The sequence below is a fragment of the Sceloporus undulatus genome, chromosome 4 (genome assembly GCF_019175285.1).
Source record: "Sceloporus undulatus isolate JIND9_A2432 ecotype Alabama chromosome 4, SceUnd_v1.1, whole genome shotgun sequence".
NCBI classification, from domain to species: domain Eukaryota; kingdom Metazoa; phylum Chordata; class Lepidosauria; order Squamata; family Phrynosomatidae; genus Sceloporus; species Sceloporus undulatus.
Window position 1 is genome coordinate 201,419,715 of NC_056525.1, and position 18,423 is coordinate 201,438,137.

The following is an 18,423-nucleotide window of genomic DNA, read 5'->3' on the forward strand; positions in this document are numbered from 1 at the left end:
TTCCAGTAATCCCCCCCCCCCCCCGGTGGATACCAAAATCCATGATCAGGTCCCATTATATACAATGGCATACACCTGGCTTAATGAGACTACATGTGAAAGGGATCTAGGAGTCCAAATAGACCATATGTTGAACATGAGTCAACAGTGTGATGTGGCAGCGAAAAAGGCCACTGTATTCTTCTTTCTTCAGCCCCCACCTGAAATACTGTGTCCAGTTCCAGGCACCACAATTCAAAAAGGATGTTGAGAAGCTGGAGTGTATCCAAAAGAGGGTGACTAAAATGGTGAACGGTCTGGAGAAGAGATTGTTAAGAGGAGATATGATAGCTCTATTTAAATATTTGAAGGGATGTCATATTGAAGAGGGAGAAAGCTTGTTTTCTGCTGCTCCAGAGAACAGGACCCAGAACAATGGATCCAAGCTACAGGATAAGAGATTCCACCTCAACATTAGGAGGAACATCCTGACAGTAAGGACTGTTCGACAGTGGAATACTCTTCCTCAGAGTGTAGTGGAGTATCCTTCTTTGGACGTCTTTAAGCAGAGGCTGGATGGCCATCTGTCGGGGATGCTTTGATTGAGAGTTCCTGCATGGCAGGGGGTTGGACTGGATGGCCCTTGTGGTCTATTCTATGATAGAGAAATGGTGTCCCTTGAGCATTTAAGATTTTCTTTTTGAAGCTGTTGTTGTTAATATTTTCAAGTCATGGATGATTGAATCCGTGAATGTAAAAGATACGGAGGACCAACTGTATATTTTTTTTAATATCTATTTCAAAAACATGTTAATCATAAAAAAAGTCAATGAAAGATGTTTAACAACTGGCACCACAACCTTCTCAGTAGAAAAATATAAAACACTAGTTGTAATAAAAATGAGTGAATAAATCTATTTTCACCCAGTTCTAAGGAGGCTTTAATCTCAGCATTAAGTAAGCTGTCCCAATCAGAGTATTCCAGAAGGAGTGCACCAACCATTGAAAATTTCTCGTCTCTGGTCACCACCCTCCTTATGTCCGTATGTAGAATGAAGAAAGTAGAATGGCATATCAAAGGAAGACTGCAACACTCATGAAGGGAAAAGCTATCCAAAGTTGTTCAGGTCTTTAAGCAAGAGTGGGCAAAGAGCAGCCTTCTGTATATTGTTGAACTACAACTCTCATCAGTCTTAGCCAGCATACACAATAGTGAAGAATGCTAGGAATTGTAAATCAGCAACATCTGAAAGGATGCAAAATTCCCACCATAAATTTAGGCAACTTTAGGCAACAGCAAAAGCTTATATAGCAACATCTGGCAGACTATACTTTCTCTCTCCACTTTGAAGGCAAGAACCAATTGTGCTAAGAAACAGACCACGGTAATGTAAGAATGATATGTATTTCATATTTATTATCTATCTATCTATCTATCTATCTATTAGTTTAAACTAATTGGGTGTGTTGGGTTGCTACTCTCAAGATAAAATAAAGTCATTCACTTCTATCCATTCATATGGATGTGTCAGATACTCAGAACTCTCTCCTAACAGAATGGATGACCTGAACAGGAACATGGACAAAGAAAGAGAAACACTACAAAACATACTGTGAAGAAACAGTAGCAAAAAAAAAAAAGCAAACATCTAAACTATAAATGTGTAGGGGGGAAAACTGGAGCATATAAAATAAATATAAATGGATACTGTAATATATACAAAAGAACAGATTCAAAGAGAAATATTTGTTTAATCTATTGCCCAACTGGAATGCAGTTTTTATATTAAAAGGTTGCCATTTTCAAGCCCAACACTGTAGCAGGAAATTGTTATGACCAGAAAATTTCATTCAGGTTAAAGAAAATTCCATGTTTTACTGCCTATAATTAACTGTATGTTGGCACTTGCATTAAGAGCCACATTTTCTGATCAGTTTATAACAGGCTTCTTAATGAAAAATGATTCCCTGGATAAAACATCCACACAGAGGAAGCGCCATCTTATTATTTTAAAATATATTTATTGTTCCAAGGATGGAACAAAGCACAAGGGTACATTCTAATAAAAGTGTTTCAACACTGATCAAAATGGGCAAACTTTTACTAGGATGATTCATATACAAACTGTGTTGGCCTTGGGTATAAAGTTTCAGCAATTACTGTCCCTTGCCTAATGTAAGTATTCAGACTCTAATCCTAAACAGACATGCCTCTGAACAAAGTATGTTGAAATCAATGGAATTTTATTCCCAGTCAGAAGCCTAAGTATACTTTATTACATTAAGTTCTGGATATTATCAACCTTTATGTTATTTCTTCCTCTTTTTAACAATCATGATTACAATATTGTAATGTTAGTGAAGTACTTTCAGGGCCTCATTTCCACTACCTTTTAAACCGGATCACAAATCAGTTTGAACAGGTTTAAATGACTATGGTTCACACTTGAACCAAATCGCTGTAGCGATTTGGAGGGGGACCATGCGCTAGACCCATTTAACCTGCATCTTTTTGACACTAATTTTTTCCACGTCTTTTTGGATAAATCAATTCCATGCAAGTGTGAACCAGATGCGGATCGGAATCAATTTAAATTTGCCCTTTGGCCGGCTGGAGTGGGTTATCTTATTTTATTTTGCAGCAAGAAAATGGGATTGGGACAAATGTACTGTGAACCACGCTCCACTGCCGAACTGATCCATCAATTCCAATCGCAAAGTGATTTATTTATAAGCGGGAATGTGATCCATATAGTGCTGTTTAGTATTTGAAGGCATGAAACTTTCAAGACCAGGCTCTAAGGGCTGCAAGCTTCAAACTACTGAAGGTTAGCCTGCACAATGATTTTTCTACCATGCAAGGGATTTAGCAATCATGGTTAGATTGAAACCAACATGTGATTTATGCTGAGTGACTAGACCACCATATACCTGGTTCACCTACACAGGAACAGTCAAGAATCCTTAAAGACTTGTAATGAAAGCAAATCCAACAATGTGGTGAATCCACTCTCAAGAACAGATTTCTTACAAACTTTTATCATGATGGGACTGCTGAAATCCCTGACTTGCAGAGAAAGTGAAGATCTTAAAAACAGTATCTCAATACTCAGATAAGTATACCAAATTACAGTGCGCCCTCGTTTTACACGGGAGATCCATTCACCCCACCCCCCGCGTAAGCCAAATTCTGTGCATGCTCAAGCTCCATTGGAATGAATGGGGCTCATGCATGCGGTGGCACGCATGCGCCACAGGTGCTTGCCCCTTTTATTCCAATGGGATGTGCTGCCCCTTCTGCCCTGTGCACTCCTGTGCAGCTTCCCACATATGGTTAAAGCCGTGTATAGTGCGCCCGCGTATGACACGGGTGCACTGTATACCTATGAAGTTGCTACAAACTAGACCAGTAATTCCCCAAGTAGGCAATACACCCCACCCTGGAGGTAGGGGAAAGACCAGGGGGTAGTGAAGGGAAAGGAGGCAGCAAGGGGGGCTTTGTTCAAAATGCTGGTGCACAAGAAAGACAAGGAAAACCAGCAGACTTTAGGACCATGATGGGGATGAGGAGGTAGAGCAAATGGCAGTGTGGGGCAGCAAAAAGGAGCTTTCATGTTTGTGACTCTACTTAAGAATTGTGAGTGTTGTTGGGACTTTCCTAGCAGGTTGGACTTGCACTACTGTTCCTGCCTTCTTTTGTTGAACAGGCTGAGAGAAAAGAATCAATGCTTGTGTTTTGGATGGTTACTTGAAGCTGTGTGGGGAGGGAGGGTGATGAATATCTGGGGGTGATTCTTCAAAACAGTTCTTCGCCTCACTCGCCTCTCTCAGACTGACTCTCCTTCATTACAAGGGAGAAAAGTGGGAAGCCGGGTGTACCCCTCTCTGCTTTGGCAAAGGACAATCGAGAGTCCTTCCTTGCCAGGGAGAAACTTCTCCCTTTGCACTTTGTCACGTTGGAAGCAGCAACTGAGCAATGGGCAGAGCAGTGACTGAGATGCTTCTTGCCTGTGCTAGGCTTTGCTGCAACGTCACACAGGCAAGAAGCTTCTTGGTCATGGCTCAGCCAGCTGTTTTCTTGCTGTTCCCAGAGTGACCAGGTACAAAGGGAGAAGTGCCCAAGCAGCTGGTCAAGCAGTGACCAAGAAGCCTCTCATCTGTGCCAGCCTTTGCTACAAGGCTGGCACAGGCAAAGGGATCCTTAGTCACTGCTTGATTAGCTGCTCAGTCACTGCTCTTCAGGTGACCAGCTGCCCAGTCACTGTTCCCTTTTCACTCAGTCACCCTAGGAGCAGCAACTGAGCTGTTGGCCTTCCTTTTGCTGTAAGGCCAGCACAGGTGAGAAGGAGGAGCAGGACTGGGCTGCTGCCACTGCTGTATGAGGGATTCGTCACATTACCGGATGAGATCTGTCACATTACCACACTAAACAGCTTTTTAAAAAAGCTATTAAGACAGATATCTTTCCAGCAGGCTTTTCTTGAATATATACCTGGCTACCAGAAGTAAGCCTAACCTATCTATCCCTGATTCCTTCTTGTAGTTATTGCTTACCAGTGTTATTATTTTAAGCTATGTTTTATATTGTAAATTGTTTAATTGTTTTTATGGGGGGGGAGCTGTGGATATGGATTGTATGTTTTAATGTTGTAAGCTGCCCCAGTTGCGTTGCACAGAGGGAAAGGGTAAATATAAATTTATTTATTTATTTATTTATTTATTTATTTATTAAGAGTTATTTATTGCCTGCCCAATCACGAAGAATCTGGTGGGTTACAGCAGTAAAACTACATTTAAAATACAATAAAATACAAAATGAATCCCTACCAACTACCTTATTATCATTATCCTGAGAAGCAGTGGAGGAGGACATGGTAGTGGTGTTCTGAGCACAGCTAAGGTAGATGTAGTTGGCTAGCTGGCTGCTGCTCAAGCAGCAGACCTAATAGGCATTGGGGAGGGCACTAGGGATGTCACCCAAGAGAAAAATAGCCCCCCAAATTTGGAGACCACTGAATTAGACCCTCCCACACAGTTCACGATATATAAGGAAATGGAAAGCTTTGCCATCTCTTTGTCACAGTTTCTAACATTGCTCCTCATCATCATAGTTATAAATATTTCTTCAAAATACAACAATATTAGATGTTTGTGATCTTAGGCTACTAATGTTTGAATGGCAAGTCTGGCTTTTCTTATCTTAACCAACAGGAACATAGAAATGGTGGGTTGCATTCAGCTTTAGTCATACTTAAAAATAAACCAACTGCACTCAATGGGACTTGTGTAAGTCATGAAAAAGTCACAAAAATTTATAGGACTACTCTAATATTGAGTAAGCCTGGATCTATTAAAGCCTATCCATGCATTAAAATAAGACAGCTTACCAAATGAACTACACATCTGGATTAAAAAATTTAAAAACAAGTAAGACTCAGATAACTATATTACATTAACATTGTCACATCATTAAGGCAGGGGTGAAAATCATTTCACCCTCCAGATGTTTGTGGACTGTAACATCTATCATCCCTAGCCACCTGAGCTAAAGCTGGGTTATACTAGGTGGTGCAGTTCAACATCTGGAAGACCACATAATACCCTGATAATGATTAAAGTAACATTATACAACAACAGAAGTCTATACGTGCATACTCTGATGTCCCAATATATGTTTATGAAGACTTTTAATGGAATTTTACTCCCAATTAAATGTGTATAGCCCTACATCCTGTGTGTTTTAACAGCTTAATATATCTGCATATTTCTAAATTATATTAAGGAAACAGTTGCTCTGAAGAAGAAGAAAACCCTTGTTAGATAATATCACAACAGACACAATTTAAGTATTCATAATCCCCTGTGTGAAAAAAAGGGGGGGGGGAGATGTGCCTATCACATTAATTTTTTATATTAAAAACAACTATAATACTTTTTAAAGATATTTTTGGATGATTTAGGGAGTACCGCTGTCTTCAATCAAAATATTTCAAATCTCTTAATGGTATTTTTTATATGCAAGTCCTCTTTTGGGGAAAAACTGAAATTCAGAGGATATTCTGGAGACTTGTCAAAGAGACAGTCTTACTGAATTCTAACTTCAGTTGTTGCTATTGCTGTTTGTTGTTGTTGTTGTTATGTGCCTTCAAGTCATTTCTGACTTGGAGACCCTAGGACGAGTATCATAGAAGGTGTCAAATCTTATTAATAATCTTATTAATAATTTTAACATAACATGTCAAAAATACAAGTACAAAGAATTCTCTCTCTTTAACAGAAATTTACAAGCACTGCGTAAAATTATGTCCCTGGTACGAAAATTTATCCTCTCAGGATAATTTCTGGATAATAAAGTACAAACTCATTTGAGTCTCGTGTACTTTGAAATATCCCTCTCAAAAACAAAACAAAACGTCAGCATTTCAGAGTCTTCTGAATAGAATCCCAGAATTTAGCTATCTAAAGAAAAAATGAAGTTGCACAATCACGCATCAGAAACAAAGCACACTTCTGTGGGAGAGGTATAATCCTGGGACATTTTGTAAAGAGCAGTATTTAAAATTTGGTTTGGTATGATACAGATACAGTATTAGCACACAGTAATATTTTCCATAATGGAGTCAGTTTAATCTGTTAACAAACAAAAGAACTTTAAAGACTAACAAGACCTTGTTGGAAATACTCTGGTCCTCTGACAGAAGTCACTTGCAAGTTTGAAAGTACAATTTGCCCTATGCAATCTTTTCCTACTGTTGCCTTGATCTCCATCCCCATTTTGTTTAGTCTAGTTTAGTCTAATCAGCTTGTATTTCTCCACTGCACTGACAAGGAAGTACTGTAAATGGCAAATGAACTGGTACTTCTATAATATTCAACCAGCAAGACACCGTGGGACAAAAAAAAATCTGCACACCATTTTATAAGGCAAGCTACTGGAAGCAATAAAGGCCATTATGTCTGTCCTGTTCTTGGCATTAAGTCAGCATCCCTGTTATTACCAGTGTCAAAACAAAATCATGTTAAAGCAGATACTTAATACTGTAGTTCAACAGTGTTGAAAATAGTGGTGTCTGGGAAAAACTGTAAGTGATCATCTCTGTTCACACTACTAATGAAAACAGTGCCTGAGGAGAGTAAGTGTAGAGCTTGTTAATGGATACAAGTTTAAACTGAAGGTACTATATCTCCAAAGAGGGCAACACTAGGAAATTATTTTACTACCATGATCATACAATACACATTCCCAACAGCTCATTTTCCAGGAAGATTAAAATATACCTCTCTTCGAAGATTCCAACTGTAAAATCGCTTGAAATGCAGCTCTCTTAGAAATTTCAGAGATGGACCATATTACCGCAAGTCTAAATCTGTCTGTCCAGCCCATGAGCTTCACTATATTATTTCAAAGGCTGACCTATATACAGCAGCATACCATCCATTCTCTCTGTTTGTATAAGAGATACCTCACACAGTTGCCACAACCAACATTGTTTGCATTGTTCTTTCACTTTTCTCCCACTGAGGTTTAGTTGGAAAAGAAACATGAGCCAACGTAATAGTACAAAGCACACTATGCTGCAAGGGAAAATACAGCAAGAGCCAACTAAAATGTTTAAGGACATCATTTTAAGTTGATAAAGAAAAATCGCCATCTTCTTTTGAAACAAAGACACCCAACAAAAAAGCAGCAGAACAAAAAGGATCTACACTATTGCATGTTGTTTAAAACATTATCCACAGTGATGCATTATAATACCACATTATTACATCTAGATACTTTTATAATATATGTACCTACTATGACATTATATGCCAGATAAGATGTAAACTACAATAATTAATAAAACATTGGTTGTCAATCCATCCACCAAATTTAGACATGTGACTAATTTTAAGGCCACAGTCCACTTTCTCTAGAGAATTATGGAGTAACGTTAAGCTTAAACAGGATTACTCTGAAGTAAGTACAACCTCTGTTTCTATGCAAATCAAACACATCAGGCAAAAGTTTGCCTTGCAATTTCTTATCAGCTTGAAAGTACTGTACATAGGAAACAGAACTCAGGAGCTATAATTTGGCAAAAGTTCCCCTGATTTCAAGTCATTTTTCTCTAGTCTACTATTAGACTTCCAGCATATAGAGTAGCCTTCATATCTATTTAGGAAAACGAGTTCCAACAGCAGTTTATGAAAATGATGAAGCAAAATATGATTTTTGCAGCCAAGAATAAGGATGTTATGAAATTAAGGCTTCATAACAATTTTAATGAGCTTGGATAGATAGAGTTGAGTCAATGGAGGAAAATGAGATGTTCATTCAACACATGCCTCATAGAGGCCCAGCCAGGAAAGCTAGTCTAAGTCCATTTACTATAATCAATGGCCATTGGCAGAGCTGCTTGACAAAGATATGCACTGCTTGAAGAATGTGGCCTTGTGAGAAACATTCCTGGTATGCCACTCTTGAGCTCTCTTTTTTAAAGTCATACAAAGGTGCATTTCGTAAATCCATTATCAATCCTTGCTACGTTAAACAGTGTCTTATTTGCATACTCTAGGCAAAGTTTGTATCTCCTTTATGGCTGGACTTAACCAGCTTGTTTAAAAAAAAGTGCCTGGAACAGAAGGTGGTAGGAAAGCCTTCTAAATCAATTTATTCAATCAGGAGTGATACCCACCCAAAATGATTTAAAACACTTAACTGGAAAATGATTTAATATATTAATGTAATTCCTGATTTTCCGAAGCATTTAACTTTTAAATTAAATCTGGCCCACCATCTTGAGAGTGATGAGCAAAATGTGTATTCAAGTCATTACCTTCTTTTTGAAGCTTTAAATCATGATAGATTTAATAATCGTTTGTCCAGCTTTCACTGCCAAATGGCTCTTCAGGCACTTTGGTGCTTATGTCATTAATTCTACCCAGTGCTTCTTTACTTTTCGGCATGGCAGGCTTACAATTCACAATAAAAGATAACAGAGATTATATTTTATAGTGGCAAGTCACAGAAGGATCGTAGTTCCGTAATCATCATTGCTGAGAGCTTAAAGAGCCTTTAGCACACAAAACAGTTTGGTACATAGTGGGAGGGAACATTCCTGCTATCCAAACTTTAAGCTTCTCTCTCCTTTTCCATGGTAGCATACCTAGAGAAAACTCTTCTAGGCAAAATTTCCTCCAAGGGCCAGATGCTACAGACCAAACAATTACAGTCCACAAATCTACCAATGGACTTTCCATACTGAAGAAGTTACAAGAGCATTCTAAGTTCATCCCAGACAGGAATGGGTTCCACATATTATGAATGGCAAGTGAGAGAGGGCTAGAAAATTCCTGAAAAGTGGAGGGTTTTAGGACAGCGCACCATTCTGTTTTCTTGAATCAAGCAGTTCATATCACTGGGCGCATTTTGCTTAGGAAGCTCGAAATGAAATAATCCATAAACACACACACTCACACATACAGACACACAGACACTTTCTTCCTCCCAACCCCTCTGAAGTGAACACCTTTTGTACGAAGACACTCTCGTACAAAACCAATAACCAAGCATAGCAATAACTAAGCATAGCATCATCTAAAAGCAAGGAAAAAGCCCAGTGTCGACTGTACAGATAGAGTTTATATCATGAGCAGGCGTACACACTGCACACACCCCCATCTGGTGCTCCCTGCAAAAATGCCAGCCTTCCAGAGTAAGCTCTTAAACAAAAGCCCAATAGGCACCCAGGATTTAAACAAATCTTACTACCAAGGCTTGCTCACAGCTCTGTTTACTCCCACCTGGTGGTGTGTATGTGTGTGTGTGTGTGTGTGTTTTAAATAATGTTTTGGAAAGCCAGCACTTCCTGATCACTTTCTATAGCCAACAGTGCTATAGAATAAGAACAAGAGGAGCAAGGAAGAAATATGCATCCAACACAGTACAGCAGAAGGCTCAAACCAGATTCAGACAGTCAACACTCTAGGACCAGGGATGTTATTTTGGACAGGGAAGCAAAGGATCAAGGCACAGAACCAAAAAGAGAGCCTTTGGGGTGCAATCCTACTACACACTGACTTTAGAATAAGTCCAATCAAACTTAGTGGGCTTACTAAGTTTAGTGGGACTTACTTCTTAGTAGCCAGGAATGAGATCCAGCGAGGTGTAGTGGTTTGAGCAATTGATGGTGACTCTGGAGAGCAGGGTTCGAACCCTTGGTTAGACCATGGCAACCTACTGAGTGACCTTGGAAGAGGCACACACTCTCAGCCTCAGAGGAAAGCAATATGGGAAACGTCCTCTGAACAAATCTGGCCAAGAAGAGCCCATGATAGATTTGCCTTAGGCCACAAATTGAAACCGGCCTTAAGGCACACAACACCACCAACAACAGAACAACAAGGCATGCCTTGAATAGCATGGTTGGAGCCACTCTTTCTGCCCTGGCAAAACCTCCATCCTTTGCTTTCCAAATCCCTCTTTCACTGTCCTGATGGATAGTAGAATCTTAGCTATGTTAGATTTGCTGTTAGAATCAGTCAGTAGCGAGACCTTGTAGCCCCTTTGAGACTCAATGATAGAAAGAAGTTGGCAGCAGGAGCTTTCCTGGACTAAAATATACCTCCTTAGATGCATCTGAGTCTCCTAAAGTCTGCTTCCTCAAATACATTGGAGGAAGTAGACTGTAGTCTAGGAAAGCTCCTGCTGCCGACTTCTTTCTATCATTGATACAATGTCTAGGAAAAGTCAGGAAAGAAAGAAGTCGCAGCAGGAACTTTCCTAGACTGAAGTCTAGTTCCTCAGATGCATTTTGAGGAAGCATACTTTAGGAGACTCAAATGCATCTGAGGAGGTAAACTTTAGTCTAGGAAAGCTCACAGAAGAAAGAAGTCGGCAGCAGGAGCTTTCCTAGGCTAAAGTCTCCTTCCTCAGATACATCTGAAATAATGACCCACAACTAACTGCGTTCCCCGAAGGCATCATCAAGGCAGTTCTGACCATATGTGTGTGTGTGTGTATACACACACACACACAGAGAGAGAGAGAGAGAGAGCAACCCAAAGAGCTGTTCTTGGGGTGACTGATGGCTTTCCATCTAACCATCCCAGTGTTCCTTTGGAGCAGAGACTTTTTTCCCCACTCAGCCTCCCCCTCCCTCGATGATCCTGAACAGATGCAGAAATAACCCAGTTCGAGACCCCTTTAGATAGCCTGGGCTCAGTGCTTGGAATCCTGGGAAGGGTAGTTTGTTGTGGCACCAGAGTTTCCTCTCTCTCTCTCTCTCTCTCTCTCTCTGAGGCTGCGTCCACACTGGAGAAAGAAACCGGTTTGGCAGCGCTTTCATTTTTTTGTCTGACTCTTTGCTATGGAATTCTGGGAGTTGGAGTTTGTTGTGGGGCTCTGGGCCCCACAACAAACTCCAACTCCCAGAATTCCATAGCCTTGAGCAAGGGCAGTTAAAGCAGGGCCAAACCGGGTTATCTCTCCAGTGTGGACGCAGCCTCAGAGAGAGAACTCTGGTGCCACAACAAACTCCAACTCCCAGGCTCCCCTAAGCACTGAGCCAAGGGGTCTCAAAGTGGGCTCTTTCTGCAGCCCCAGATGCCCCATTCCCCCCCCAAGGCTGCTTTACCTTGTTGCAGTAGTAAGGGTCCAGGCAAGGCGAAGGTCCCAAGCACGGCGTCTCTGGAGCCGGAGTGGCCTGGGAGGGAGGCCGAGGAGGCGGCGGCGGAGGAGGCGGTGGCTGTGGGGGCGAGTAAAACCTTACGTCCATTGCCCTAGAACATGGAGCAAACTCCTCGCCGTCCCTCTTGCCTTGCCCTCGTGGAAGCCCAAGCCCAAACCGGAGGGAGAGGGAAGCCCGCCACAAAAGCCTCCCGAGGAGCGAGGTCCTCTCAGTTTCGGGGGAGAATGGAGGACAAGGGAGCCCTTTCCCTGCCTCAGCTCCCAAAGAGAAAGAAAGGCAAAGCGGGGGAGGAATAATCTCCCTTCAGGCTCTTAGGTTTGCAAAGGCAGGTAACTTCAGGGAGTTTTCCCCTCTCTTGGTCCCTCTCTGAGGCTCCCCTCTCCCTCCTCCTCCTCCTCCTCCTCTGTCCTTTCTCTCTTTCTTTCTTTCTTTGCTTCCTTCCTCTGCTCCTCTTGGCTCCCTTTTCCTCAGGGATGGAGAAGGGCAAGGTGCTGGTGGTGTCCGAGAGCTGGGCTTTAGGAGGGAAGCGGAGGGTCCGGAGAGGCCAGGAAAGCGAGGCTGCTCCGGCTGGGCTGCTTCTGCTCCTTCTCCTTCTCCTCCTCTTCCACACAAAGGAGCTCCTCGCCCGGCTCCCCAGCCATTTGCTGCGCCGCGGAGAGCGCCTCCGGATGGCAGACAGGGGGCGCTGCCGAGCCCAGGCCCCGACGGACTTGGGTTGCTTGCTGCTGCTGCTGCCTCTGTTTCCAAAGGAGAGGCTTTGCGTTGGCAACACCAGGCTGGCTCTCTTGTGCTCTACAATGGATTTGAAGCAGTTTTAAAACCCCTTTTAAAGTCCTTGGTTTTAGCATTGTTTTCATCACTGGAGCAATTTCATTCTCTTTTAATAGACTATTTTTGTAGGTATTTTTTTTAAATTGCCTGGAGTTTTTTTTTAAATGTTGTAAGCCGCCCTGAGTCCCAGGATGAAATATAAATCAATATAAAAAACATAAACAGACCCAGGACGGGATGTAAATATAATAAATAAATAAATAGGAAAAATATATCACTTATTATTATTATTATTATTATTATTATACTTTATTTAATTTTAACTTTATTTATTTTAACTTTATTTTCATTATTTAATTCTGTTTTAATATAATTGTATTATATATATATATATATATATATATATATATATTATACTCTCTCTCTCTCTATATATATATATATATATATACACATTATATCTATTATAATATAATATTTTTGTATGTTTTTAAGTGTCTGATGATTTTTTTAAATGTTGTATGTCACCTTGAGTCCCAGCCTCCGGAGAAGGGCAAGATATAAATCAATATAATCTATCTATCTATCTATCTATCTATCTATCACCATTCATTATTATTATTATTAAACTTTATTTATAAAGTGCTGTAGGTTTACACAGCGTTGTACATAGAATAGAACAGAATGGACCTGTACATCCTAGAAAATGGAACATACACTTGTCCCTCCATCTTCACTAGGGTTAGGGGCACAAGACCCCTGTGAATATGGAAAAAACACAAATAACAAAAACACCATGTTTTTATCTGACAGGACACCACTCCAGGAATCTCTGGGTCCTCTGGTGCAACTCTGTGGTCAATGTCCGACAGACACTGACCATTGAACTGCGCTGGAGGAGCTACAAATGCCTTGGCAAGTGTTCTCTCTAGGAATCTCTAGGTCTTTCGGTGCAACTTTTAGTTAAAGTTGACCACAGAGTTGCGCTGGAGGTCCTAGATATTACTAGAGGGAACATATTAATAAAATCCGTAAATAATCAAATCCACAAATATCAAAGTCACAAATATGGAGGGATGAGTGTAATACAAAACTGATATGCAATATCATTCAACAAAAATATACAAACAACAGAGCAAAATACCAGATTAAAATAAACAACTAGATGGCGCAGTGGTTAAATGCCTGTACTGCAGCCATTCACTCGAAACCACCCAAGGTGGAGTTTTTTTCAAAAAAAAAAAACAAAAGACCGCAAAAGGGCCCAAGTTCGACTCAGGCTTGCATCCTTCCGAGGTCGCTAAAATGAGTACCCAGACTGTTGGGGACAAATTAGCTTACTTGCTAATTAGCTTACTTGCTGTTCACCGCTATGATTTTGGAATAGCGTATATAAAACAAAAACATATTATTATTATTATTATGGGCAATGCGGCTATAGGAATGACCCCTTGCCCCTGCTCAAATGGGGACGCACTAAAACAATGACAGTACTTGCCCATAGGGAAACCATATTGCCCCTAGAGAATCAATGGAGAATGTTTGCACATAGGGAAGGGCCCGGAGCAATGGATGCAAGTGCAGGAAAAGAGATTCCACCTCAACATTGAAGGAACTTCCTGACAGTAAGGCTGTTTCCACTGTCAAACAGCCCTTACTGTCAGGAAGTTCCTTCTAATGTGAGGTGGAATCTCTTTTCCTGCAGCTTGCATCCATTGCTCCGGGCCCTTCCCTATGTGCAAACATTCTCCATTCTCAGAGTGTAGTGGAGTTCCTTCCTTGGGAGTCTTTAAGCAGAGGCTGGATGGCCATCTGTCAGGGATGCTTCGATTGAGAGTTCCTGCATGGCAGGGGGTTGGACTGGATGGCCCTTGTGGTCTCTTCCTTCTACGATTCTATGATTCTACTTGCCATAGAGATACATAAAATATTGCCCATAGGGAAATGGAGAAGCCCACAAGAATATTGGGGAATACTTGCCCATAGAGAATCATAGGGGATTATTGCCCACAGAAAATACATGGAAACTGCCATAGAGACATGGGGACCTTTGCCCAGAGAATTACTGGGACACTGCCATAGAGAATCATGGGGATTATTTATCCATGCGAATTACTGGGGAATACTTGCCCATAGAGAATCATTTGGGAATATTGCCCTACAGAATTACTGGGACATATGTGCCCCTAGGGCAGTGGTTCCCAACCTTCCTAATGCCGCAACCCCTTAATACAGTTCCTCATGTTGTGGTGACCCAAACCCCGAAATTATTTTCATTGCTACTTCATAACTGTAATTAAATAGGTGTTTTCCAATGGTCTTAGGCAACCCCCATGAAAGGGTCATTCGACCCCCAAAGGGGTCCCGACCCACAGGTTGGGAACCACTGCCCTAGGGAAACATAGGGGATTATTTGCCCATAGAGAATTACTAGGGAATACTTGCCTAGGGAATCATTGGTGATCATTTGCCCAGGGAATTACTGGGGAATACTTGCCCATAGAGAATCATTGGGGATCATTTTCCCATAGAGAACTGCTGAAGAATACTTGCCCATAGAGAATTACTGGGGCATACATGCCCCTAGAGAAACATAGGGGATCATTTGCCCATACAGAATTATTAGGGAATACTTGCCCCTAGGGAAATATAGGGGATTGTTTGCCCATAGAGAATTACTGGGGAATACCTGCTCATAGAGAATAATTGGGCAAGTATTCCCCATTGATTCTCTATGGGCAAGTATCCCCTATGTTTCCCTATGGGCAAGTATGGTTTCTCTGTTGGCAAGTATGGTTTCCCTATGGGCAAGTACTGTCATTTATTGCAGTCCGTCCCCTCAAAGTGCCCTTTTCCTCTTGTCTATAAACCGGGGAGAATAGCAATGGTTGTCATTCAAGAGGAAAGGGGTGGTAGCCCCCCCAAAATTTGGGGACCATTGATTTAATGGATTTGTTGCTCCTACTTGTAAAGACTCCATGAGGTCTATGTGTTTACTTAGGACTTTTTCACACGGGGACCTATGTGCTTCTATCCCAAAAATAGTTAAAGTGCTGGCATCCAGAAAAGCAAGCCCATTTGCTAATGGTTATCGCACACACGAGCACAACAAGGGGCTAACGGCACATTACTTGGGGTTCAATGTGACTTTTGGTATCAAACGGCAGAGGACAAACCCCCATTGGTAGCTTTACTGCATATGCTCCACAGTTCCACAAGTGCATACACACCCACATGCTTCAGGGAGGGGAGAGAAACAGGGAGGAAAAAACTCTTTACCTCAGAAGCCCCAGAAGGAGTGTCAGATGAAGGCAGGATGAGGCTTCCCTTTGCAAACTCTTTACAACCACACACAAATGCGCGCGCACACGCACGCACACACACGAGAGAGGGAGAGAGAAAGAGGAGGGGACTGAGTCCATAAACCTGCCTGATTCCACAGAGGGTTGATACTCCCAGATGCCCTCCATTTCCAGGACATGTCCTCCATTTCTCCTGTCCTGGAGGACTGACAAAAAGTCCTCTCTCTGTGTTCTCCCAGCAGCTGATCTCTTAATTAGAGGCTGCAGGAGGAAGGAGAAAGCAACTGGGTGAGGAAAGTGTGTGTGTATCCCTTTAAGAACAAGGCTGTCTCCCTCTCCTTGGCACAGCAAGGGACCCTGGAAAATCTGGAAACAGGAGGCATCTGGAGGCTTGGTTTTCACACAGCTGCCATTACCTAAAAAGAGTGAATTCGCAAGCAAAATGGAAATGTAAATACGGAAGTTTTGTGAATTAGCTTAATTCCTGATTCACCTCACTTTCTCTCTGGAGTCTGTCCTGATTGCGTGCAGCGTCATGTGAAAAGCAGCTGCGAAATTGTCCCTAATGCCCTGGATGACCCTGCATTGGCACCAGTATAACCTTCCAATTTTCCCCGTGTGAAAAAGTTCATAATGAGGCTCCCAATTGTTGTGGGACTAGGATTTACCTTTCCCACTTCTTGCTTCCACTTTCAGGCTAGAAGCAAGTAGGCTCAGTTAAACGCTTCTATCCCATCTCCCTAAGTAGGTGAGAAGAAATAATCTGATTTCATCTGAGAATTAGCTCATTTCTTGATCTGGGAAAATCCCCTACCATTTTTGCTTTAATTTCCAGAGAGGAAAATTTGTTTGTTTGTGTGTGTGTTTTAATGACAATCTTAGAATAACTGTGGTTCATGCTTAATGCCATCCCTAAGCTTCAGGTTTTACCTTACAAACCTGAGGGACCAGAATGATGCATAACTGGCAACCCTAGCCCAATTCCAAGGAAGAGTTGCTATATTTTGTCTCCTGCAGTCTCTTGGTTTGTGCAGAGAGCATAATGGAGGCTGATCCACGGGGGAGAATGAGGCACTAACCCAGATCCAGCTCAGAACCGCCACTTCCAGCCAGTCCACTCCTCTTTATTGTTCCTCATCTGACTTAATTGTAAGACAGAAATGGCTAGAAAGGATGGGAGAGGCAAAAATTGCACCCATCACAGAATCAAATATATATGTTAGTGCGCACCAAAGTCAGATACTATTTTTCAGTTCACTAATATTTTACAAATTACAAAATTGTAGCACAATGCCATTGTAAAGGGAAGCTGAGGAGACAAAACTAGAATTAGCTGGATCAACCTGTTATTAACTTTGGGCCCAAACAAACAGGTCAAAATAAAGCTGCTTCGGGTCACTTTGGAGGTATGCTGTTTAAATGATACACACATCTTAAGAGTCTAGAAGCTGCGCCAAAGCTGTACTCCAGTCCTTAGGACTGGAGTATGTCTTTGGCCCAGCTTCCTTCCAACCTCTTAGGATGCATGCATCATTTAAATAGTATACCTCCAAAGTGACCCAAAACAGCTTTATTTTGGCCTATCTGTTCAGGCCCAATAGCCTCATTTTCCCTTGGTCCCCCTACCCTTAAATCCCCAATGGATTTTATCACTGATACAGTAATTGAGGGGGCGCAGTGGACCTGCACCTCAAACTGCCCTTGTGTTCCCCCCCCCCCCATGAGACAGGAGGGTCTTTTATTTTGGCTGGTTGAGGGGAAACAGGAACACATAGTTCTAGGATGCAGTAAGTCCTTGCCCCTCCCGGAGGCTACTTGCTCCTCACAAATCTCTATCCCTTTTTCTCTCCTTTCAGTGATGTTTTATTGCTCATGTAGCTGTTTTACTAAAGTAGCTCTGGAAATGTTATTGATACTGCCTGCATTATATTTGAATGCATTATTGGTCTTTTCTGGGTTTTGTATTTAAAGTCTTTTTATAATATATTATTGTATTTTTATTTTTAAGCTTGCATTTTGCTTGTTGTGCAAGGTGGTCTAGATAGGTGATTTTATAAATATTTAAACGTATAGAATTAAATAAGTCTTCCACACAAGGCAGCACTATTTAGGCAGCCTTGATTATCATGCTGCTGGAAAGCTGAATAAAGTATAGTAGTTTTCTCTTTGGATAAGAAGATGCAACTATGTTATCTGAATAATGTAGGGCAAAATATGGAAAGTGTAGTTGAAAGGTACATTGAAATTTAGTATATCTAAGGAGAAGATAATGTGGGTTAAATGAGCATATATTAAAATGACACCTAATCCTAATTAAGTGAACTTTTCCATGCAAGGTTCAATGAAAAACTAATATTTTTGAGTGCTCTGAACACATCATGGTCCAAATCTTGGTAACTCTCTGCCCTGACAAAGATACATTAGGCATAGTCTTTTCCTGATGGGAGTATAATTTAATAACAAAAGAGAGGAAGACATAATGATAAAACGAATGAAAAAGCCAGACAAAATCAATTAAAGTTATCCATGCTGTTCAGAAAGTTTTAAATACTGTTCTTATTAAAGTCTCCCAAGATGCTGTAGGTGAAGTCTGGGTTTTTGATTTAGATACCATGCATTTAGATACCATGATTTAGATACCATGCCACAGATGGAGGGGGGGGGATCCACAAATTGTGGAGTAAAAATTCCAGACTATG

The 18,423-nt window shown here is 41.3% G+C and overlaps 1 protein-coding gene across 2 annotated transcripts in view; it reads right to left on the reverse strand.

The window, feature by feature from the left end:
• TOX (thymocyte selection associated high mobility group box) overlaps positions 1 to 12,323 on the reverse strand; it is a 326,596-nt gene extending 314,273 nt beyond the window's left edge. For both annotated transcript variants that reach the window (XM_042464588.1, XM_042464587.1), the window contains exon 1: positions 11,598 to 12,323. In XM_042464588.1, the coding sequence (XP_042320522.1) occupies positions 11,598 to 11,738 (141 nt within the window). In that variant the 5' untranslated portion in view covers positions 11,739 to 12,323. The remainder of the gene's footprint in view (positions 1 to 11,597) is intronic.
• Between the last annotated feature and the right edge of the window lie 6,100 nt (positions 12,324 to 18,423).